This window comes from Tauraco erythrolophus, chromosome 1 (assembly GCF_009769465.1).
Source record: "Tauraco erythrolophus isolate bTauEry1 chromosome 1, bTauEry1.pri, whole genome shotgun sequence".
Taxonomy (NCBI): Eukaryota; Metazoa; Chordata; class Aves; order Musophagiformes; family Musophagidae; genus Tauraco; species Tauraco erythrolophus.
In genome coordinates this window covers 40401981-40427955 of record NC_141465.1, presented here as the reverse complement: position 1 = coordinate 40427955, position 25975 = coordinate 40401981, and the positions used below count along the sequence as shown (strand labels likewise).

The window sequence follows — 25975 nt, the reverse complement described above, 5'->3', positions numbered from 1 at the left end:
CTTTCTCACCTGTTCATCGCCTCCCTTCACTAGCAGCCCGCAGTAACACACCTCAATTTGAAGCAATACCCACTTGCTTTGACCACAAGTTTTCATTGACTACACCTGTTAAACCACCACTACATGCCAGTTTACACTGGCTTTACTCGCAATGTCTGCCAAGTCACAAATGTCTAATCTGACAAGATGCAGCTGCTTTAAAAGAACAGGCAGACCTACATGCCAATTTCCTTTTGCCACAGAAATGGACCTAAATTTGAGTTTATTTCAAATTTTTCTAAAGGAAATCAAAATAATTACAAGTGAAATAGCATAAGCACACACTTTTAAAATTACTAGAAGCATAAGAGCCTAGCCAGATTTAACCTTTCATCTTTCACACTGAAAACTGAGATTAGCTTTCTGCATGTGCAATCACATATGGGCAACAAAAACTGGTGAAAGACTTGTAAGTGCCAAGGTCCTGGAGCCAGGGCTGGTAGTTCAGGCATATACTCTCTCTCCCTCCCTTTACAATTAAGCACAACACAGCGCCTCTATTCTGCTTAAGCAACTTCGAGTGGGTGTCTTCTCTCTTCTCGGTCCTCTGTAAATTTGCCAGGATAACGGCATGGAGATGCAAATGTGATGCCCCATGCGAAAACGCGATGGGCTACCACTGCATGTTTAAACCCAAAACGGATTAAAGTTTTAATCGCGCCTAATAACCCGGGACTCTAAACCGAGGATAAGGCTTCCTCTGAGCTGACGGCCGCCCCGGGAAGAGCCAAGGGACGGACAAGACGCAGGACGAGACAAAGCGCTTCGGGCGGCGAGGGAGCAGCAAGGGGCACCCCGACCCTCAGGGCCCTCCGGGCGGCCGGGGGCACCGCGGCGCTCCTTCTTCCCCCCGCGGCTCCCACCGGCGCCCCGGGCCGAGGCGCGGCGGCGGGCGGCCAGCGCGCCCCTGCACGGCGGGAGGAGTCGGCTCCGCCGCCGCGCTCCCCGCTCCCTCCCCGCGCCCCCGGCGGCTGCCCCGCCGCGGGGGGCTCCCCGGCCCCCGCCGCCCCCTTCTCCCCTTCCTTCCCTTCCCTACCCTCGTACGCCAGGCTGGGGCAAGCGCCCAGGGCGAGCAGCGCGGCGAGGCGCAGCCAGCAGCTCCCCATGCTGCGCGGCGGCGGCGGCGGCGGCCCTTCCCGGCTGAGGGCTGCGCGGCAAAGGGGCAGGCGGAGGAGGAGGAGGAGTGGGACGGAGACATTCTCCGAGCGGGCTCCCGGGCGCCGCCGGAGACTCCTCCTCCTCCTCCCGCCGCCACCGGGGCAGGCCGCCCACCCCGCCCCGCCTCCCGCCGGGACCGGCAGCGGGCGGGAAGGGACCCGGGCGTTTGAAAGGGACGCGCTGCCCCACACGCCCCGGAGCTCCGGTGTCGGTGTGCCCCGCCGTTGTTCCCCGAAGGGCTCTGCCCGCCCGCGGGCGGGCGGCGGCACAGCTCCCCTCCCGACGTGGCTTGCAGGAACCGCCCGGTAGTGCCGTGGCCCGGCGCCGTGTGCCCTGACCTGCTGCGCTCTCCCGACCCTCAGCCAGGCCACCGAGCTGGCCGGGACAGCGTTCCTTCCAAGGCCGGGAGGGAGCCAGCCCTGGCTGCACCCTCTCGCATGTGCCAGCCTTGGGACTCCGCTTGAGCAGGGCGTGATGGGGAGGGAGAGCTGCGCTCGCTTCGGTCCCTTCTCTGGCAACGTGGGACCACGCTTGGAAGGTATGCCGCTGCCAGCTCGCGTCCCGTCCAGGGTGGCAGTGGCTGCTGGCGCAGGCCTGGAGAGTTTTGCGGGCAGCAGTGCAGGGAAGCAGATTGCGCTTTTCAAGATGAGCTGCTCTGGTTGCTCAGTAGTTTGCAGATGGCCAGCCTTAAGTGTTCAAAAATCATGAGTCAGATCCTCAAGTCATGAGGTTAAGAAAAAAAGTTGGAAGTCTTTACATTTCCCAGTTAACTTTTTGGGCTGCTAGGGTGTTGTGGGGTCACATTTTCAGGCTTTCCTCCATAACCACAAAGACTAGAGGCTGATTTTCCGCCTTCCAGACAACAGCAAATTCGCCAGTCCCTCCTAGCCTACAGAAGCAAGGGCTTCAGGCAGAGAATCAAATTTAAAGTTTGAGATCTGTCAACGCTGTAGCTTGACCACAGCTTGGAAATTATTTTTTTTTAATATTCCACCATTAAAGGTAGTGTCCAATGGACACTATAAACTGCTGAAAGTGCAGGAAAGCAGTGGCCCCAGCCAGCATGCTGTCTTTACTGTAAAGAGTTTGCATGCTGGGGCAGTAAGGGGCAGAGATCACAAGGGAGTTCCAAGGGTCCCACCCATCACAGACAAATAGGGAAATACAATCTAATAAGTAAAGGAATATTTCTCTAAAAATAAGGGACACCAATTTTCAGAAGGAGGATAGTCATCTCAAGGGGAAATGTTAGTTTGGAAACAGAAGAAGAAGAGGTGCCAATTTTGCCAACCTCTGAGACTGGCTATACCAAAGTGGCCTAAGAAAGAACTGGGATCTTGCTGGTAAGTAGAATAAAAATCTGGGTGGGTGGGTGCGGCGTTTGGGAGCTTTCTCCAAAACATTTTCTTATCAGAGTTTACATTTGGATCAGGAGTGCATTTGAAGTATACCTCCCCACTCAAATGCACTACTTTTGGTGTCCAAGACTGAAACATGCCCCAGAGTGAGTGCACCTCCTGCACCCACAGGGCCAGGCTCGTTGCTCCTCTGGAGTAAAATACCTGGATGGGTCTGGATAGGTACTGGATCCTCAGCATTGACTCTTCTCCAAGTTGATCTTGCTCTGCCCAGTGCAGATTCAGCTTCAGTACGCTAGGCTTCAATGCTCAGGTTTGATTACCTTGTTTTAGAAAAAAAAAGATAGTAACAAAACCTAAAGGAGTATCATCTGAGCCATGAGTTTAACAGCCTAAGGAAAGATTAGATTTCCATGTGAGGAGAGGTTAAAAAGACTAACATTAATCTGTTTGAAAGTAGAAAATAAGGAAAAATGAGTCCTTTAGGCTATTATTATTGGCACAGATATCATAGAAAAGATTAAAGTAGAATGTTAGAAATCTGTAATAAATAGTGATAATCTCTGTGGTTTATCGGTGCTGCAAGGCTTTGGTAGAAGTTCAGTGCTCAAATGTGCTGGAACAATAGAAGTATCTGAAGCAGATCTTAATAGGTTAGACATCTCTTGCTTTCTCTTTGTGCATGTCCTTTTAGGTACCTATTTTCAAAACACTGGCCTTCATTTAGATAGTCTTCCTGAGAATATAAGGTCTATACTAATATGATAGCATTGTACGAGAAACCGCTGCCAGTAAAAGTCTGAATGCAGCTGCAGCTTGTCATAGAACCATAGAATGGTTTGAGATGGAAGGGACCTTAAAGATCATCTAGTTCCAACCTTCCCTGCCATAGGCAGGGACATCTTCCACTAGATCAGGTTGCTCAAAGCCTCATCCAACCTGGCCTTGAACACTTCCAGGGATGGGGCATCTACAGCTTTTCTGGGCAACGTGTTCCAGTGCTTCACCTCCTTCAGAGTGAAGAATTTCTTTTTTATATCTAATCAAAATCTCCCCTCTTTCAGTTTAAAGCCATTACCCCTTGTCCGATTGTCACCAAAACTCTGGACAGAAACTCTCCAACACAATTTGTAGTGTTAGAAAGCAGGGAATACTTTATTTGGCACTGAGTGCATGGGGGATATCTCCACCTAGCATGAACAGACGGTCCTGGGATAGACTCTTAGTGATACATTGTAATCATACATATTGGCCAGGTTGGATGAGGCTTTGAGCAACTTGATCTAGTGGAAGGTGTCCCTGCCCATGGCAGGGGGTTGGTACTAGATGATCTTTAAGGTGCCTTCCAAACCAAACCATTCTATGATTCTATATTCATAACATTTCCCCAAAATTGTACATATTCAGAGTTGTTCTCTTAAATAATTGGTTAATTTTCTCTTGCCTAGCATGTAAATTACTTCGCATGCTCAGTCCATTGCTTCTGCCTTTTTCTTTTGAGTCTGGGGTACATTTAGGGTGAGTTGTCCATGAGTCAGTGGTTGCGATCTCCCCCTGCTGGAATTATCTTTCTCCCAGTTACTGCTGCACATGCTGACAATCCAAAACATGATAACAAAGTTTATATGTTTTCTGGGATGTTCCCCCTTCAAGGACGGCAAACTCTTGATAGGGAGTTTTTCAATGAGTCACTCTTTATAACTTCAAGGATGGTCATCCTGTTCTCAGACCTTGTGAGCTTATCTGTCTTTAGATATGTGAAAACGGCCTGCTAAGCCTTTCATTCAATTATTTCAAAAAATTTAATTTTTTCATTGTTGGATAATACTATCACTACACACACTTTAAAAAGTCCCTCTCCAACTTTCCTGTAGGCCCCCTTTAGGTACTGGAAGGCTGCTAGAATATCTCCCTAGAGCCTTCTCTTCTTCAGACTGAACAGCCCCAACTCTCTCAGCCTGTCTTCATAGCAGAGGTGTTCCAGCCCTTGGATCATCTTCATGGCCCTCCTCTGGACTCAGTCCAACAGACGTATGTCCTTCTTATGTTGGGGTCCCTAAAGCTGAATGTAGTACTGCAGATGGGGTCTCACGAGAGCAGAGGCACAGAATCACCTCTCTCGACCTGCTGGCCACGCCTCTTTTGATGTAGTCCAGGATACGGTTGGCTTTTTGGGCCACAAGTGCACATTGACAGCTCATGTTGAGCTTCTCATCCACCAGCACTCCCAAGTCCTTTTCCTCAGGGCTGCTCTTGATCCATTCTCCGCCCAGCCTGCACTTGTGCTTGGGATTGTCCCAACTCACGTGCAGGACCTTGCACTTGGCCTTGTTGAACTTCATGAGGTTTGCACAGGCGCACCTCTCAAGCCTGTCAAGGTCCCTCTGAATGGCATCCCTTCCCTCCAGCATGTCCATCACAGCAAACTTGCTGAGGGTGCACTTGATCCCACTGTCCATGTTGCTGACAAAGATGTTAAACAATGCCAGCCCCAATACTGACTCCTGAGGAACGCCACTCGTCACTGGTCTCCATTTGGATATTGAGCCATTGACCACAACTCTTTGAGTGCAACCATCCAGCTCATTCCTTATCCACTGAGTGGTCCATTCATCAAATCCATGTCTCTCCAATTTTGAGACAAGGATGTCATGTGGGACAGTGCAAGCACAAGCTTCTCCATCAGCTGTCCCAATATCATCCAAACCATAGAGGTCACAGTCCCCTTCTTCAGTAGCTTTTTCTGGCCATTTAAAACTGCATTACCACCGTACAGAAACTCGGTGGTGAGAAACCCTCCTTGTCTGGTCAGCCTGTCTGTGTGAGGAGCTAAGTCATCAATGATAGGTGCCATCTGTTAACTGCCACTATGGTGTCCAAACTAGTACAGGCATGCAAACCATTTGACTCACTGTAATTGCTGAGTTTCTAAACTGTTTTTGTGTTGCTCCTGATTGTGTAGGCACGATTCCATCCATTCAAATAGCTTAACTACGAGTATTTTCAGGCTAGTTTTTGCTATGTCTTGGCTGTTGACTGCATGGGTTTCTGCAAAGTTTACTATGTATGTTGTGCGTGAGCTCGCCTGGGATGCTGGTCTTCCTCTAGCATCCAACTCCTGGAGTGTTCCAGCTGCCCTAAGAAAGGCAAGAGATTTAAGAGTTTACACAGTCTGCAAGTTACAACTCAAATTTACATGCAAGTATAAGCATAACTAGCTGTGTGAATGTATCCTTCATGGACTGCTTGAAATTAACCTTGCAAACACGCCAATACTGAGGTGTGCCTTCATTTGGATGCACGTTGGCTCTGGAGTTTCTCTGTGCAATGTAACCCTTATTGCACGTCCTTGTTTGAACGACAGCTGTGTAAAACTGTCATTTTTTTGACGGTTTTACACAGCCAAAAGACTGGGGCTTGAAAGACAAGTTCAAGTCATCTTTAAAAAACTTTTTCGAATTTGTAACATAAATGAGATTTTGTAAAGTAATTTTTTAAAGGGATCTTTTAATAGGAGAAAGCATTTGGAACTAGGACTGTATTAAACAAATGTCACATTTCTTGAATTTGAAAGCCTTCTCCTGGTCACTTTTTCCTTACAGTTGAGCTTTCAATTTTCATAGAAAAAATTCCAAATATTTAAGCTTGTGGTTATTTGGAGTTCCAGGCACTACTGGCGTAACACAAGAATTGACCAGTGTGCTTTTCATTGAATATTCACAGGTTTTGACTGTTCGGAGGTAAATGAAGTGCAGTCCCAGATTAAAGAAAGAAAACTTTCAAAATAGTAATTAAGCAACAGTACAGAATGAAAGTGTGTGAGAATGTCTTAGTTGAAAAAACAGTTAACACCCAAAGTGAAGATAAGTGCTGTTGGAGACTTAAAGATATATTATTATGCCAAGGAGTTAATTTCAGCACATAATTTCTCTTTCATGCTTTTTTTAGTAGCAGTTCAGAAGTATAATTTTATTACTCTGTACCAGAATAGCTGTAATATAACTACAGTTACAGTGATAATAAAAATACAGCTTTTGATGGAGAGGAGAAATTAATTAAAGTACAATTTTTAATCATGTTTAACAGTCTAATAATTTTTCTCCAAATAGTAAAAGAACGACAAGGGAAAAAAAAAAACAAACCCAACAACCCAGCTGTGCGTAATTAAATTTTGGAAGCCCCAACTAAGATTTGATTAGTCACGATAAGAGGATGACAAACAGGGGGCCCAATCCAAACTACACAGTGTTTTAAGCCCGGTGAATAGCCTTACTGAATGAGAATGCTCTGATACTTAAAGTTACTCATGTAAATATCTGCAGAAATAGAGATATTCCTAAAATAATAATAATTTGAAAAAAGGAATTCTTCTGTACAATTCTTAGAATTTTTGAAGTTTATTAATTACTTTCTTAAGATGTTCAGTGACAGCAACACTTAGAAATACTTATTTGTTTTTCAATGTTTGGTGGTATCAGACCTTCCTTCCAGCTGCTTGTGACTGCCAGCTCCTGGGGCCAATTTTTTTTCCCTCTGGATGTCGGCCTGTTGCGTATGAACTTTGCTAGGACACTGGTCTCTGTTTGCATCCCGCTCTGGAGGTGTTCTGCCTGCTTGCAGGCTGGTGGAGAGCACTGCAGTGTTGGGCCGATTCTGAAGCTCCCACAAAGAGTCCAGGAGAGGGAGACTGAAATGGAAGCAAAGGTTGGGATTGACCTGCGGAGATAATGGGCAGGAAGAGAAGCTCTGCTGTAGGCACCGCTGTGGTGAGGAGCTGGGGGCGCCAAGAGGAAAAAAGGCTAAAAAGAGTCGGGGGAAGATGTGGTCAGAAAGAGGCGGGTGGATGTGTGTCACGTAGAATACTGTCTGGGGAATGACAGACAAGATTCCTCAATCTTACCAAGCTGCTGCTGTTGGCATGTGCTTGTGAAACCCTGCTGCCAGCACATGGGTTCACGCAGTGTAGAAGCTTCATCAGTGCCGTTTTCAAAAGGCACCTCTGCCACAGATAGCGTGCCTGTCAGAGACTTTGCTCATTTTGCATTTTTAAGTGATATAGTCATGTTTTCTAATAGAAAGCTGGTTTTCCAAAGATGACAGAGAGAAAAGAAACACCAGAGGCTGGCCTAACAAGGAGGCAACACCGGCTAAAAACGTCAGAAGGATGTAGACCAATGGAAATTCTTGTTCTATAAGCTTAAATAACAGAGATAAACACGAAATAGTTTCTTGTGTGAAACAACAATCTTAAATGATATCGTAATAATTCTCTTTCTTAGGTCAGACCTAAGCCTTAATAGTATGCTCTTTGACAAAAATACAAAAGAATATACTGCCCTGGCTGTAGAAATAACATATTTAAGGGAAAAAAGATATTCCTCAGGGCAGCACTCTTTATGTGTTCCATCCCCGAGAACTTACATGCTCCCTACATCAGTGATCTGAAGAAGTCTCCTTGGGTCTTTCCGGTTAATGGTGGCCTCACGCCTTCCCTTCCAGCAATGGCATAAAGAGGCTGGCTAGACTAACATTCCCTCAATTCCTCCACTACCAAAAACCTTGCTATGGAAAATTTCAAGATGAAGTCCCAGTCAGGCGCATACATAGCATATGCATAGTATACATACATAGCAAGTCTTCGAGAACACCAGTTGCCTTTTCCCCCCTTCCATCTGGCGGGGTGCATGTGTGCTACTCACAGAGCATCTTAGGCAGCCAGCAAACAAGAAATTTTGTGGGGGGAGACGATATTGCATTCTTAGTTAGATACTGACTGATGCATACACATTTTTAAGAATAGTATGTGGTATATCAGCAGATATAGGGTTTAATGTTTAACAGATATACTAAAGAACAAAACCTCTATTTTTTTTTAAGCTGTTAACATCTTAAAAAATTCTAATTGTTAGTATCTCTTCAGCTTTTGATGAGTGTGATTGGAAACAGCTGTGTCTAAACTGTTTCAACATCAAATGAATGGTCTTGAAAATGAAAGACTTCTTTGTGTACAAATAAAAGAAAAACAACTTAGCCAGATCTTGATTTTGCAATGCTTTTGTTGAGTCGTTACTATCTGGTCCCGAAAAAGAGACTGGTAATTATATATGTGATTAAAATGCAATTCCAACATAGTCTTAGAAGGCAAATAGGTGTGAAGTTTGAGTTCTCATCAGTATGAGATATTGAGCAAAGTAGACCCACTATCAAAGCATTAGTTTCTCCAATTCTCACCACTAATATTGGCCTCATCACTCTTAACCAGGACACTATTTAAGTTCTAAAATGAATTTAGATGTAACAGGGTGTGAAAATGTTGGAAACCCTTGTAAGTGAATAGTATAAATAATATAGCTCTTCAAAATACTCAGAGGGGATTTAGAGATAGTTTATTTATATTTTAAAGAGAGATGCAGTAAATGTTTATCATTTTCCTATACAACCTTTGGGTATTTTAAAATGTGCTCAATATTGGATTTTAATATCTAACTCAAACAGATTTCCTTTCTATTGCTAATTCAGATATTTTAGGCATTTTTGGAACATTTTTTATTTTCTGTGTTGTTAAGCATCTGTGTTCCTAGGTGCATGTCATAAACTTGAGTGAAGTGCTACTCCTTCACCTGGGGGTATTAGATGTAGAGTAGTGATAGTAGCATGGCTAGTGGAGAGTAAGCATGTTGCTTTAAGAACCACCCCTTTCTGGGTCAGCAAGGAGCCTGGCCAGCAATTTCAACAGAAATTGAGTACAGAATGGGTTTTGTGTGCAAGAAAGCATTTTTGATACACTAAGTGAATGTCAAAAATGCTAGATGTTGTCAAAAGCTGGACAAGTTAATGCCTTATTCATGAGTACATTTTAAGTGAACCCCTGCCTAGTTCATCAATAGTCATGTAAGATTAGTGTGTGTATACATGCTTTTCAGGACTTACAGTGGTTTACCGTTGCGATATTAATTCAATTTACTTCAACTACTCTAATGTCAACAGCATGACTTCAAATCTTCTCCAGGGACAAAGATTGGACGTAGTTTGCATATTATACAACCATTTCCTGGAAGAAAAAGGAAAAAGTTGCACAAAGTTCATTTGATATATTATTATCATCTTCGGGTATACCAAACACTGTCTAAACAGCATGTTCTCTCCTTTTCTACTTCAGTCACCGCGACCTTGCACAGGAACAGTAGCTGTACAAATGAACCCTGTGCTTCTGGAAATCAGTAAACATACATATGTAAATATATGGATGAAATGGAAATTTCAGGAGGTCAGGTACACGTTTGATCATTCATATACATACACACATACATACGTCTATACATGTATACATATCTTCATATATATAAACACACATGTATCAGTGTATATACGTATATATGTATGCAAGATGCACTAACAGCACTTCTTTTTAGATCAAATACGTATACCTAGACTTAGTATTATTTATGTATTCAAGAAATACATGAGTAATTGTATTTTTTCTATCTTTATATTTTTACAAATACATATAGTCTAAAACTTTAACACCAAAAGTGATATACCAGAAAACATTAAGTTTTCAGAGAATTTTGAATCAGAAAATTTGATGCAGCGTAAATATCTTCAACTGCTTTTCAGGGCCCAGGGGAAGGAAAATTTCTGGCTCCCGAGGCTGGGTGGGATGAGACAGTGACACCTTGGAAGAGCACAAACTCCACCTACTGGTAGGTTCGATGGTGAAATTTTAGAAAACCAGCAATTCTAGAGCACAACCTCAGTTGTATGACTGAGCTGTGAAATCTAGAAATAAAGATGTAAGTTGATACAGTTATCTTTGGCAAAGTAAGAAAAAACAGAGAAAAAAGTACTATAAATGTTTCTACAACTTTTTGCTACTCATCAGTTGATGAAAGCCTTTCAGAAATAAATAAAACCCCCTTACACTTTTATAATGAGGGCTGTGAATTTGTTAAAAACTCCCACCTTTAAATTAATAAACATGTCCATGTAACTTGTTTTAGTTGTTTAATCTTTTTTATTACTGAGGAAGACATGTAAAAAAGACATCTGAATGAATTAATTTGCTCCTGCTTCTTCTTATGCAAAGTGTATGGACTATATAAATGTACGAGTCCCTGAAACTCCTTTGGAGTACATCAGATTAGATTCCTTTACATAAACTTCTGTAGCATTAGGTTTAAGGGTAATTCCCACTTTAAAGTAATATTTTTCACTAAATTGGTTCACATTTTAAAAAAAGAAATTGTCTTTACAGTAACAATTTCTGTGATTGATCTCAACTAAAATAATTAAAGCTTATTTAAATTAACGAGGACAGTATTTACTTTATTTCTCCTTTTCCACTTCTTTACTATTCACATCCAACTATCCAAGTAGAACAGAAATGACATGTGCATTCAGGAAAACAAGAAAACATGTAAATATAATGCACATGGGCAGAAAAAATAGTTCACGTAATGTTCATTGCTACAAGAGTAGCCCAAAGAAAAATAACAGAAATAAAAGGATCTTAATTAACTCCATCAAAGGACGATCCAAGCATCCAGGATTTTAGTATGATGCTTACTGTAGCACAGAGGAGGTCCCATGAAAGAATGTGGGCACCTGTCATACTTACAGGGACAAAGTGTTCAGCTGAATCAACTTCTAGGTCGAATACAACTCCAGACACAAAACTTCAGCAACTCTGAAATTAGGAAAACTGATAATCCAAATGCAAAATATGGCCAAAGGCATATTAAAATGTGTTCGTATGTGAGTGAAATTAAGTAACGTTTTCCTAGGTTTTCCACAAAGATCATCTGTCACTTGTAAAGTATTCTGAAAAGTACTCAGTTTACAAATAATTCTTTATTTTATATTTATTGTAAAGCTTCTGTATATTCATAAAATCTAAGCATATTTTAGTATGCTTAGTTTTCAGTTTAGGGGCAAACACAGATCCTGGATCAGATTCATCATGGTAAGGGTTATATTTCTTATTCGCCTAGACTAAATTTTCAGAAATCAAATTTTATTTAGAAGGAATGCTGGTAATTAGAATAGTGGGTTTGTCACTTCTGCTTCTTAGACTAATTAAAACCCCAAACATTCTGCTCATCCATACCAGTAATGGGATTCATTACTCCTGCTGGTCAGTCGCCATCTGAAGAAAAGCCAGGTTGCCTGAGAAAAACATGAATATGTATCCCAAAATGATCTGTTTTTCATACCAATGTATTCCATAGTAACTCTGGTTACATTATTTTCCTGTAAGAAAAGCTTCACTAGAGACTCATTAAGGTATGGATGTTCAAAGAACACAGGATTAGAATCCAACTGAAACACCAGTGAGGATGTCCAGTTTTCATTGGGCCTGATTCTGCGAGGAGAAAGTCCCATCAGCTTATGTTGATTTCAGCAGGAGTGAAGGTCTTCAGCATCTCTCAGCAATGAAAGGTTCCTCCAAGTCCCAGTTTAGTAGGATACTTATTTGTATACTTACACTACTCTTAGGTACTGTTTCCAATGGAACTACTGTCATATATGAAATTAGGCACGTACTTAAGTAACTTCCTTAATAATGGCCTACACGTCAACTTGAAAGTTTTATTGCTATTTTTCAAAGTCAAAACAGAAAGAGGCATATGTATTTGTAAGTATCTGAATATCCTCTTTAAAATGTGAACTTCAATATTCTTACCTAGGTTGTTAAACCAAATAATATCTTACATCAAAGATTATAATTTTGCAGAGTATCATACTGAAAGTGGTACTCTGTAGACTGAAACAGAATAAAATTATTTAGCAAAAACCCATGAAATGCCTGCATTCAACTTTTCACATAAAAAAATATATTTTGTTTTACAACACTAACAGTTAAGGCCACAGAACTCCAGCAAGATGCTGATAAGCATATTAATTGCAACTATTAAAATTATCAATAAATATCAAGAAAATTGTCCGCATGTTTAAAATCACAGCAATCAAATCAGTCAGAAAAGCAACCATCAACATCTCTAGTGAGTCATAACTGTTTTCAAGTAAAAATTGCACTATGTGCTTTAAGACTGTCACATTCTTACAAACTACAACAGTGTTAGAGTAATATACAAGTAGAAGATTTCATCTTTCTGTCCTGGTTAGTCACAGTTTCCCTGGAATTCTCCAATGTGTGATTCTGGTTTTCATCTTTACTGTCTCCACCACATAAATCTTCGTTTTCTTTTTCTTCACTCTGTACTGGCCTTCCAGACTCATCTTCCTTTCTGCTACATACATTCTTCTGGCCTGTCAGTGGCTTTCGCTTAAACAGGGAAAACTGAAGTAAAAAACAGGTAAATATGCCCAAAACAGTTAGCTGTGAAATTCAAGGTTAAAAAACACACAAAGCCTTTTGTATATACCCAGGTCAACTTAGGTCACAAGTTCCTCCTCGGTAAAATAAATCATTTTTTCAAAACAAAATGACTACTTAAGAAATGTTAATCAAAAACATTCTGCTGCAATATTTGAAATGTGTCGAAATAGCACACATGAATCAGAGTTAAAATGATTGCATTTTGTCAAATTACACACTGTACTGCAGCGAATACACAGAAAATACTGCAAGTGGTGCGATTATTTGCATTTCTTTCAAACATGAGTCTGAGGCAAGGTCCAAAAATACAGGCTCAGATTTGCAAAGCCCCAGAGCAGCAAATGCTTAGGATGCTTCATTTATAAACATGTGTGTAGTCCCATTAAAGTTAATGACAATGTGGTTTGATGTCAGTGAGACTACACACGTGCTCGAAGTTAACTGGTGCTTAAGGTCTTTGTTCACCAGGAAACACAGCAGCCAGTCTGCAGAAGCCCTTGGATCCTAAACCTGTAAGAAATTCCGTATAAGGTACTCCACAACATGCATATATATATATATGGATGCACACAATCTTTAAATCAGTGCATGTTGGAAATAGATACAAGATCAACTAGCTCAGCTGCTGCTTTCAGAGAGAAATGGTGGAAAATTTTTTTTAGATAACGTCCTGCAGGAATCAAGTCCTAAATTTTCACCTCATCAAAATCTGATGTGATTTAACAACTTGTCTTTTCAGGGCATGCTATACATGAACAGGTGATAATGCGCTTTATCTCATTTCTACTGACAGAAGTACTATGATTAATTTTGATAGAGCAATTATTTGGATAATTTTAAGTTATTTTATCACAAAATAAAATAAAGTCTTAACTAGAAGGAACAGGTTGCTCAGCAGTTTAATTGTTTATTCAGATCAGGTAAACTGGGGTATTTGCTTCACCTTGGTAACTGCCCACTGCCTTCTCGGTCACTGATAAAACCAGAAGGAAAAATCGGGCCACGTACCTTTTTTCTCCCAAGGATTCCTCCAGTTATTTGGTCATCAGTGTTCTCTGAAGAATTGTTCACAGTGTGATTGTCAGTGCTTTCTTTCTCTACAATAATATAAACCTTTACATTTACTTCCTTCTGATTCTTGCAAAGTAAGAGCAGAAAATACTGTTCTTCAAATTATTTTTCAAGTAAAAGTCACTTAATAAAACGTGGATCTTAAAAAAAAAAAAAGCCATAAGAATATTCAGTTCAACGTGATGCCCACAGCCTGATAAGAATGTTTTTATTTTTTAACCTCTCTGCATATTGTCCTTATGTTATTCTCCAGATGCCTGATTTTCAATAACAGAACACTTACGGCTGTGACATTATATAAAATGTTTTGACTTGACACTCATAGTTTCCTCTTGCTGACAGAAGACAATGTCTTGCACACTGATTTTGAAAGTATACTCTAATTTGGAAAAGCTGACTTTTAGGGCAGGAGTTATGGTTCAGCATGAATTTTATTCCATAGAAACAATTCTGGGAAAGGAAAAACTTTCCATCTGAGTTGATGTTCCTATGTTTAAATTTTCCTATACTCTCTATATGAATGATATAAATTTAGAACTTAATATCAAAACTTCCAGATCCCTGGATGATGGAAAAATATTTAAGCATCCATTCTGGACAAGCTATTTCCATTATAATATTGAAAAAAAAATTGCATAGCTTCTTCATTATTAATGCAGTGGGTTTTTTTTTTTTTTATACCACGTTATTTTCTTTCAAAAGAACAATTATGTATTATTTCAGAATTTCTAAAATAAATATTTTTCACTTGTCTTGCACCCAACTTCATGCTCCCCAGCTTTTCTAAAGGAATATACAGTTCACTCAAACTGTCATCAGAACTGCAAGCAACATCTAGACTTCCATCTTCAGCATCTCTGTAGAGTTTGCAGTAATTACCACATTTCACCTAAAATAATCTGTCTATGAATGTAAAGAGCAAACATCAGTTGAGAGAGATGAGAAAGACTTTTGACAAGCTTCTCTGTTGAAGTGAAGAAACATGGCACCTAAACAAGTTGCTTGAGAGATGATACAATTATTACAAATTTGTCATCACACAGCTGTAACTGCTCTTAGGAAGTAAGATACAGTCCTGCTAAGAGAAAGTCCTTCTTGTGGACTTCCTCCAAGATATAACTGGGAAAAGTATTTTCTTCTTTCAAATCATTAACAATTAGTAATGGGGTTTTGCCTCTCAAATTTCATCATCTCTCCAGAACTGCTTTATCAGCTTCTGACAATAACTGTATTGTTCAGTATTTTTATAATAGAGATTGTTTAGGAAAGTTTTATCTTTTGAAATGTGGTGGGTTTTTTTTTTTTAGAATGTCCATAATGGTCCAGTTCTTAGAAATTGCATTCTTACCCTGCTGAATGATGGTCTCTTTCTGAGTAGTCTCTTCTGTCTATAGGGACAAAACAATGAAATCTCTATGTTCAAACTTATTAAAAAATAACCTACCTATTTGTTCCTCCCTCCACCAAAACCACCCCAAACAACAACTTTGCATTTCCAAGATAGCTACACATATATTCAAACTAATGTAAGTTATAGAACCAAATTCTTTCAGAGACCAATAACTTAATAGGAGTAAATGCTTTTACCTCTACAGTTTCCACTGTGCTATTACTGCTTTTCTCGCCCTCAGGTGTTTTACTATGTTTCTCTTTTTCATATTTTTCCTCTATTTCCTCTTCTTTCTCTGTTCCTTCCCCTTCTCCTCCTGCTTCTTCTCTTCCTGCTTCTTCTCCTTCTGTTTCTTCTTCTTCTTCTCCTTCTTCTCCTTCTTCTTCTCCTTCTTCTTCTTCTTCTTCTTCTTCATCATCATCATCTGTCTCTTCATCTCCAGACAAGTTTTGTTCCTTTGACAAAATGGCCAAAACATAATTTTGAAACTCATGCTGCACAATGAGGTCCTCATCCTACTCCAGTTCATCATACATCATAATTTGACTAAGAACAGGAAAACTCAAAAGAAAATGTTCCAAGGAGTAGATAGAATAAGGACAAAGACAGGAGTCCTCATTCAAGGTTTGCCAATTTTAATAGATTTTAAAAAAACAGACCTCCAGTGAACATGAGGAGCACAGATGACTTTAATGTTTTGCTATCGTGTCTTCTTCATGGAAAAGCAATGAAAATAAACTTTTTTTTTTAAACAAAACTTATTTTAAATGTTTGAAATATGCATAAGTGACATAATCAGTGGTAATACCAACACTGAAAAAATCATTAAAATCTATTTCCCAAGAAAATTAATAAAACGATACCAGATACAATGTTCTGATTAATATGTTTCGATATAGACACTATAATTTCAATTTAAGTGCCCAGATGTACTATTACATGTTTGCATTCTTACTCTTCTGACTTCTTTTATCATTGGAACATAGGTATTGAAGCAGTATTTCATGTTAAAGAAACCTGAGCAACAAAACTCTTCTGTTCCACTGCAGCCTAGGTCAGGATGGGAACTGGAGTGAACAATCTGCATGCTCTTTTGAAAGTGTGTTAGAGGAATGGGTCTTACTCTAAACCTTTGTATACTCGGGTCCAAACGCTGTCTCCTATCTTTTACCAATGTTTTCCTTACTCTCTCTTACTTTTTTGAATTTTTGCTTGTTGTCTCCACAATGACTGTTTTTACTCTCATCAGAAGGTAACTAGCTAGTTAGGAGGAGACAATTAGCTATTATTTCTAGAGGTTGGAACACAAGGCTGCCTAGCTAAGAAGGTTAGAGGCATGCAAAAGCTTAACAGGTTAGTTGTTTCCTGGCCTTTACTCTTCTGGGTGAGTTAACTGTGTAGGAAAGTATTTTTAGACCTTACTTAGAAGCTTTCTGCCACTTTAAGCAGAACTGCACACCTGTAATTAAGAATCACAATGACACCACAGACATTCAGCTTGTACCACTTTCATTGTTCTCTTTTGCCCCATTATCCACAGGCTTGTCTGGTGCCCTTCGCACCTTCGAAGACCAAATTTTTAAACTTAGGATAAGAAGCCTCATTCTGCACACCAGCATGTGCAGCAGTTCGTGGGAGTTCTCCACAGTGCCAAGCACCTGTGTGGCACACACCACATTCTGAGAACCGCTGTGAAATGGGCTAGCAGCAAAGACGAATCCGGCACAGAGTTCAGGCTACACATTAGCCACGCACAGTGATGCTACAGAGAACCTGGGAAACTGAAGGTACCCTGGTAGTATATTATATTGCCAGCTACATATTCCAGCTTTAGAAATCTTAGGAATGAAATCAAAGCAGAAATCACCATGTGCCATTGGCAGAAAGCACCTTTTCTAGCATAGCACAACAGTGAGCCAAATAACCGGCATTTTGCAACAGATGAACACTTACAGAATCATAGAATGGTTTGGGTTGGAAGGGACCTTGAAGATCATCTAGTTCCAACCCCCCTGCCACAGGCAGGGACACCTTCCACTAGACCAGGTTGCTCAAAGCCTCATCTAACCTGGACTTCAACACTTCCAAGGATAGGGCATCCACAACTCCTCTGGGCAACCCGTTCCAGTGTTTCACCACGCTCATTGTAAAAAATTTCTTTCTTATATCTAATCGAAATATCCCCTCTTTCATTGCTCCTTGTCCTATCACTACACACTCTTTAAAAAGTCCCTCTCCAGCTTTCCTGTAGGCCTCCTTTAGGTACTGGAAGACTGCTATAAGATCATCCCAGAACCTTCTCTTCTGCAGGCTGAACAACCCCAACTCTCTCAGCCTGTCTTCAGAGGAGAGGTGCTCCAGCCCTCGGATCATCTTCGTGGCCCTCCTCTGGACCCTCTCCAACAGCTCTATGTCCTTCTTGTGTTGGGAATCCCAGAGCCGAATGCAGTACTCCAGGTGGGATCTCACTTCATCTCACACTACTGGATAAAAGACCTCCTAGCAGGTATCTTCCAGTATTTCCTGAACAGAGGCTTTTCCAGTCTGTCTCTGTAACTGTGAATTTCACTGCAAACAATGAACAAGTCGATCTGCTTTCAACTCTAACAAAAGAAAATTAAGTGCAAAATATTTTGGTGAGATCATAGAATCATAGAAGCCTGTAGGTTGGAAAAGACCTTTAAGATCATTGAGTCCAACCATAAACCTAACACTGCCAAGTCCACCACTAAACCATGTCCCTAAAAGTCACATCTACATGTCTCTTAAATAACTCCAAGGAGGTATTTAAACCACTTCCCTGGGCAGCCTGTTCCAATGCTTGATAACCCTTCATTTCTCCTTGCACAGCAAGTAGACTGAGCAGCAGTGCTGACACACACAATACCGTTCAGGGTAGAGCACACCGTTTCATATTACCATCTGATCATGTGCCCTTGCACACTGTTGTGCAGCTTCCTGACAGTAACGCACAAAGATTCCCAGTGGAGATCCCACTGTCCTGTCCTGGGGGCTCCACATAGTGGAAAGTCATTCTGAGAACAAGTGCAACCACTAGAAGAATCTTGTCTCCTAGCATTTCCAACAGGTAAACAGCTAGGAAGAAAATGACAGCAAGTTTCAGAAGAGTATGATCCTTTTTTGAAACATTCTTGATTTTTTTGTTGTTGTTGTTCTAATGAGAAGACTTGACTATGAAGCTAAACATGACAAACTCTTTACAAACTTGACTCTTCTATAATACATTCCAGCATCTATGATAGAAAGCAAGAGCTAATAATTCCTCCACCTTTCTTGGAGCTGAGAAAAGGTTGCTTCTTACATATCAGTGTATCTAAGGAACAATGAACAATAAAACCTGAAAATGTTCTCATGTAAACTCCTTTGGAAGTGGAGTTATTTATCATTGGCATAGTTTATCTGTAGACTTGAATGGCACACTGCAATATTTAATACAAAAGTGTTTAGAGGTAACACATGCACAGGATTTTGTCTTTGTAAAAAAATGTAAAAACCTTCCACTGGATAAAACACTGACACAGTCTTCCAGAGGAATATCAGATTGACATGGAATTACTTAGACATCTGTGAGAAAGCCAGAATTTTCTATTTTTAGTTCCTTCAAAATTAAGACAGTCTTCAAAGATGTTCAGCACAGTTATTGCCTATAGAAGAGATTCAACCTAGCCGTTTCACACTGAAGGAAATTTAAGATTAGTAGGGCACGTTTGCACTATGTAACATGCATCTACAAAACACAGCAAAATGTGTAACGACAGTTAAATGTAAAAGAAGAGTTACTCCAGCTTTGAACTACTGAAAATGTTTATCTCACTTTATAGGCAAATGTAAGTACCTCTACCTATGCTGATATAGAGATACTGGTCAAGATACTAGTCAACAACAAAAATACCTATGTTCCATACAGCATGGGCAATAAAAGTAGTTAGGATTTCAGTTCTGAAGCAGGAACTTCTCTTAATTACATAGCAAAGAGTCATGAGGTTCAACAAGGCCAAGTGCTGGATCCTGCACTTGGGTCACAACAACCCCATGCAACGCAACAGGCTTGTGGAAGAGCATCTGGAGAGCTGCCCAGCAGAAAAAGACCTGGGGGTGTTGGTCGACAACCGGCTGAATATGATCTGGCAGTGTGCCCAGGTGGCAAAGAAGACAGTAGCATCCTGGCTTGTGTCAGAAACAGTGTGGCCAGCAGGACCAGGGTAGTGATCATTCCCCTGTACTCGGCACTGGTGAGGCTGCACCTCAAATACTGTTTTCAGTGTTGGGCTCCTCACTACAAGAAAGACGTTGAGGTGCTGAAGCGCGTCCAGAGAAGGGCAACGAAGCTGGTGAAGGGTCTGGAGCACAAGTCTTATGAGGAGCAGCTGAGGGAACTGGGGCTGTTTAGCCTGGAGAAAAGGAGACACAGGAGAGACTTTATCGCTCTCTACAACTACCTGAAAAAAGGTTGTAGAGAGGTGGGTGTCGGTCTCTTCTCCCAAGTAACAAGCAATAGGACAAGAGGAAATGGTCTAAATGGTCTCAAGTTACACAAGGGGAGGTTTAGAATGGATATTAGGAAAAATTTCTTCCCCAAAAGAGTTGCCAAGCATCAGAACAGGCTGCCCAGGGAAGTGATTGAGTCACCACCACTGGAAGTATTTAAAAGCCGTGTAGGTGTGGTGCTTAGGGACATGGTTTAGTGGTGGACTTGGCGATGCTAGGTTAACAGTTGGACTCAATGATCTTCAAGGCCTCTTCCAATCTAAACAATCCTATGATTCTATGTCATAGACACATGAAAATCAGTCCCAAAGTCAAACTGATATGAAAAAAGCTCTTCCAAGCCTCACCTTTTCAATTACATAATCCAATCTCAGAAATGACCCATATTTCTAGCCTCATCTCTAGGCACACTTGATTTCCAGCTTTCTATCCACTGACAACTGTTTGCTTCCTCATCTAAATATTCAAATCTTAATTTATGAAATGCAAACCTTATTTTCTTTCAAAGCCATTCCTTCTGCATAGATAATATGGTCTCTAACAAGGAACAGCACTCAAATTAAGTGCTGGCAGCTAAATCTACTGAAAGTAACCACGAAAACCAGAACTTGCTGTTCATAAATACTCCCTAGAAGCACAGTCTAGTCCTAAATTTAAAAAGATAGGAAACAAGAACGCTTGCTTTTTGGTAAATTTTGTGAAGATCTCTCATCAGAATTAAATGCTCCAAATGGCAAGGAAAGTTGTCATAGAATAACATCAAAAAAGACCATTTTTCTTCTTCTTTATAGAGCCAACATTGATTGGTGGGACTTAGAATAGCATTATTCTAAGAATAAAACAACTTTTTAACAAAGTACAAAATTACTGTCAGCATTCTAGAATTTGCCTATCATGTGGTAAGCAGAATCAGGTGGACATATATTTAGAATACTTGAATAAAAAAGCAGAGCACAATCAGCATTTTCCGAATGCTCTATAAAAATGTGGTCTTATGTCTACAGGAGAGTGGAAAAAGTTTCACTCTGTTTCATACCGTTGTCTCACTTGGTGTCAAGCTCTGGCTGAAAGACAGTTTCACTGAACACTGGAGATATGTCTCATGGTAGACCTTGCTCAAATGACAACTGGGAAGTAGGTTTCTCTATATTGCTGTAACTACTTCATTGTGGATCACTCATGTGTACTTTATGGAAATGGAGCTCTGGCAGACAGGCTGTCCATAATTAGCATTTCAGAAGGAAAGGCTTATGGTATCTTTCCAAGCCTCCTCAAGATGTCAAAATATTTTATGTTTGCCACCACCATTTTATATTTCTAAGGAAGAAAATCTCAAAACCACTGATGAGACAAATTCAGTTGCAGATCTTTTAAAAATCTGGTGAAAACTCCGTGAAGAAGAGAAATCTGTAATTACTATGTATACCACTTGGAAATGGAGTTCTAGGAAGCTCTGGTTTACAGAAAACATATTTCTGTTTCTATTTGCCCTGGAAACTGTTAACAATCTACAGAGAAGATTATTAAAGAGAGCTGAGAATGAGGTAGTTAGCTACATGCTTCTTCCTTGGTGTTGTTTTGCCAAGTAGCCAAAAACCAGCAATTGCTTAGTAGAGTTTTTCATCAGTTAAGGAACATATTTCTCCCATTACCTGTCCAGTCCATTATCCTTACATGCCCAAAAGCATGCCATGGCTCTCTTACATACCTATACCACAACTGAATGGAATACATATCTAGTAGGAGTTTCACTATGAAGTAGAAAACTCTTAGTAGATAGGTATCAGGTCTAAGGAGGTAGGTCAATGAGCATAATGCTGTCATATGAGACTGAAAAACACTCCCTTTGTACAGCACTGGTAAAGACAACTACAAAATACATTTCTACAGAGCATCCTTCTCATTTGATGCAGGACTGAAGAGGAATAGGTAATCATATCCTCCACTAGCTAATGTTTTGCTCTCCAAAATACTAGTGCCCATCAATGTCACTCCTGAATTGTCCATGCTAGGAAAATGCACTGTGGTAACATTTTACTAAAACAGCATTTAAAGTAACAATATTAACCATGATTTTGCATGTGGATGAGAGGAAAAAAAATATAGAATCACAGAGTAGTTTAGATTGGAAGAGACCTTGCAGATCATTGAGTCCAACCGTTAACCTAGCACTGCCAAGTCCACCACTAAACCACGCCCCTAAGCACCACAATTACACATCTTTTAATACCTCCAGGAATGGTGACTCAACTATTTCCCTGGGCAGCCTGTTCCGAAGCTCAACAATCTTTTCTGGGAAGAAATTTTTCCTAATATCCAATCTAAATCTCCCTGGCACAATTTGAGGCTGTTTCCTCTTGTCCTATCACTTGTTACTTGGGAGAAGAGACCGACACCCACCTCTCTACAACCCCCTTTCAGGTGATTGCAGAGAGCAATAAGGTCTCCCCTGAGTCTCCTTTTCTCCAGGCTAAAGGACCCCAGTTCCCTCAGCTGCTCCTCATAAGACTTGCGCTCCAGACCCTTCAACAGCTTTGTTGCCCTTCTTTGGACACGCTCCAGCTCTGTTTATCTTTTGTGGGTTGGAGATACACGGATGAGTAGGCATGTAACATTTTGTTAGTATTGGTCTTGTCATGATGTCAAGTTATCTAACGTGAAGTGACTGGAAATTCTGCCTGACAAAAGTCTTAGTAAAGCTAAGATACATACCTTGTAGTTTCTCACTTAGCAGTTACAGTGAAAGCTTAACATTTTAAAATCCACATAGTACTAGCCATTTGTCATCAGGAATTTGAACTGGGCTTTCATTTTGTAGCTATTAACATAGAAAAGTTATTAGCTCAACTACTCTAAACCTTAGAGAACTATCTTTCACTATAATGATTACTAAAGAGAGAGCTGTCCAGTTTGATAACTAACAAAGACATAAGCACTCAAACAAAAGCACTCAAATGAGAGACTTAACTTATTCTATCAATTACAAGCAGTAAGGCAGTCAACAAGCCAAACTAGGCTTTCCTTACATATTGTCATGGAGACAAACAGAAGAGCTCAGGTGAATACACTTAAAAGAATTTTCAGTAAAAAGCCAAGCCTGTTGCTGTAACTTGTCTAAAAGTTAACATCTAGGCTTCCACTAGGTTATATTTGTTTCCTAGTTGAACAATTCTATGTCAAGAGCACTTGATGGATTGCCTGATACTTGTAACAGTCCCTTAATGCTTCTGTCATGTAAGCATCCTGGAATACTAATGCAATGCTGAAATCATCATTTCAGGCACGTGGTGCAGACAGCAAAACAATTGGAAATAATTTTTATGTCAGGCATGAGTTTCTGTTGTTACATGTCAAGCAAAAATTAAACTTTGAAGATAGTTATGTCTTCTTGTAAACATGATGGAAGAAAACGTTTCAAAGTAGCAGATGCCCACCTAGTGATACACTGATTATGTTGAATATGTGATGACTAATGATCACAATAGTACTTTTGATACTTCAATTGCATCCTCCAACAGGATGGTGTCACTCTGAGAAAAATGGAATAAAATAGTGAATACATAGCTGTACATAATGTTGTTAGAAACTGATTGAGCAGACTCATGTTTGAGTAAAAATAACTACTAAACAATGTATAAAATTTTAATGTAAAATGACATTCTAAAAAAGACAGTACTTGTACTTTCAGGTTAGTTTTAAGATTTTGATTATTCACTACAAAACCAATTTTAATACAGTTTTCTAAAGGATTATCTTTCTCCAGCGACTCAGAACAAATTTTTATTATTTATTCTCCAAGATAAATCAACATCTGAAATAGCTCAGGGGTACTACAGCTTTCATATACAAAACTGTTACCTTCTCAAAAAAGTTTACTTTCTTCGGAGAACAAATAGATAATATCAGTTTCCAAGGTGAAAAGGGAACACCCCCTCTCTATAGAACCAGAAAGAATTTTTAAGGTGTTTTGTGAAGAATCATAAAACAAGTTGGAGACTGTTTACATCAAGCATAATCTCTTATGAGCTATTTTACATAGTAACATAAATACCCTTTAATATTCAGTCGCTTGGAAATAACATACCAAAATAACTCCTGGACACTTAGGCAAAACAGATGAAATATAATGAGCAACTCGGAATCAGAGTATGCTGATGTTACCTCAAAAACTTAAGTGTGTTTCTGGAAGATATTATGCTGCATAAAATTAATTCTTAATGCTAACAGACACAGAGAAAAACTAACTTGGGAATATTAGCCCATACTTGGATGCAGTTTGTGCATTTTTTCCAAATTCTTACAGAAAAGAGTTTTAGTGTCTGGAGTTTGTCATGGAGCTCCCACATATTTGCAAGTGAATGAGGACAGTCACTACTTTCTGCTTTTATTGTGCCACATAGGTTAGAGTACTGCATGTTTCTCCAAAATCCTGTGCTTTTCGTTGAAATCCAGCCCTGATTGTGCTGATTCAGTGCTAAGATAAAAATACGGGCAAAGGCAAATTTTCACCAAGAACACTACAGCATGCAGGAAAGTTCTTCAGGATTCTTTGTTCTCCATACATTCCTGAAAGGGATGCCCCCTGAGTCCCTCCTAAAATCTCCACAGCCTGCAAGACTGGGTCTCTCAGGAGGGATCCCCCATTTCAAAATACTCTGATGTAAAAGTGGCAATCTCTGTACAACCATCAATAATCTTTAAACCCGTTCTCATCTTGTACGGGTAGATTTTTCAAGGCACATTCAACTTAGTAACACAAGTCCCACCAGCTTCCCCACGCAATTGTTCTTCAGATGATGCTGGCACTTGTGAAAGTTCTACTCCAGCTATTGCATGGACAGCTTTAAAGCGCGGTTTAACTTCTTTCTATACTCTTGATACAGGACACGTATCAAAGCAGATTTGCTTTGTTCTTTTCTCCTCAGAGATGACAATGAAGTGCCTAGCAAAGGAAGCTAAATTTTGCAGCACTTCTGCTACCGCATTTCTAATTATGAGAGTCGTTTCAGGCCTTGGCTAGATGCTGGACAGAAGGAAAGTAAGCATTTTAAACTTCATATAAGAAAACCAGCCTCTGCCGTGGTGGTTCACAATCCCAAACTCACATTAGATTGGTCATTACTGTTGACTGTCCAGTTGAAGAGCACAGCACAGGCTCTTGTATTATCACTGGTACACAGGGAGTGGGATCTATTATTACTCTTCAATACTACTGTGGTCTATATCCTTATAGGTATAGGTGCAAGTAAAGGCTTTGTTTAACGTAAAATTCTGCTTAGAGCTAGCTATGTTTAGCTCTCTCTTGCGCTCTCAATATGAAACCCAAATACTTAACGTTTCATGCAAATCACAAATGCAACTCTGTGGGAAAGGCAGGGAACTCACGACAAATTATAAAGCTCTAAACCTGTAATGTTGAACCTGGAACATTGCAGCAGACTGCTCTGCAACCCACCTCAGACAGAAAAAAAGTCATGGCTGATATTTCAATGTTGGGATACTTACGAAAGCCAGAACGGTAAATATCTCTACACTTGACATTTCGCAGCCCTGATAATAAATATTTTCGTAACAAAGTATGGGGTTTTGAGATAATGGTATTAATATTTCTTTAAATTATTATAGCATGAGGTTGTCAGGCAAAGAAGCAATGGGCATCATCACAAATCCTTAAAAAGGACAGCGATTAAGTGTACTTGCTTTTTCTTTTGGCAAGAGAAAAATAAAGCCTCTGTAGCTCAGAACTGCAATTTTCTGATGCCAAAGCTCTCTCTCCAAAATCCTTTCAATATTCAAAAGCCAGCCTCTCCTCTCTCCATTAAAATACATTAAAAAATGTATAAAAATATTACAACTCAGTGAGTGACTTCAGATCACGAACACACTCAGAACTTCGCTGAGGACAAAACTATAGGTTTGCCATTTGTGCAAGCAAAATATTTGCTCAGTTGCTCATAGAACGCCGCAGTACAAAACACTGTTATTTATTTGAATTGCACATTTAGAAAGGAGTTGATAATTTGCCCTTTTACATTTACTTTGCCATTTTTTTGCCTTTTTACAGATCTGATAACATTCTTTTGTCCAAAGAATTATTTGGACAGTTATAGC

The 25975-nt window shown here is 40.2% G+C and overlaps 2 protein-coding genes across 2 annotated transcripts in view; both read right to left on the bottom strand.

Annotated features, from left to right (window-relative positions):
- Positions 1-5409, bottom strand: part of SRPX (sushi repeat containing protein X-linked) — a 56102-nt gene extending 50693 nt beyond the window's left edge. The window contains exons 1-2 of the mRNA XM_086615456.1: positions 5330-5409; positions 2760-2821 (exon numbers count right to left, since the gene is read on the bottom strand). Of these exons, the coding sequence (XP_086471582.1) occupies positions 2760-2821; positions 5330-5409 (142 nt within the window). The remainder of the gene's footprint in view (positions 1-2759; positions 2822-5329) is intronic.
- A 7224-nt stretch (positions 5410-12633) lies between these two features.
- Positions 12634-18376, bottom strand: LOC147529390 (uncharacterized). Its single transcript, XM_086615445.1, has 5 exons — positions 18275-18376; positions 15553-15870; positions 15314-15353; positions 13903-13991; positions 12634-12855 (listed from the first exon to the last, which is right to left on the bottom strand). Exons 1-5 carry the CDS (start codon positions 18374-18376, stop codon positions 12634-12636), a joined length of 771 nt encoding a protein of 256 aa, XP_086471571.1.
- Positions 18377-25975: the final 7599 nt, after the last annotated feature.

Coding starts and splice junctions, on each gene's coding strand:
- LOC147529390 (XM_086615445.1), bottom strand. CDS start 18,376: ATGTGGAGCCCCCAGGACAGGACAGTGGGATCTCCACTGGGAATCTTT. Junction 15,871..18,274: donor CAAGGGCACATGATCAGATG/GTAATATGAAAC, acceptor GAACTGGAGTAG/GATGAGGACCTCATTGTGCA. Junction 15,354..15,552: donor GCACAGTGGAAACTGTAGAG/GTAAAAGCATTT, acceptor TTGTCCCTATAG/ACAGAAGAGACTACTCAGAA.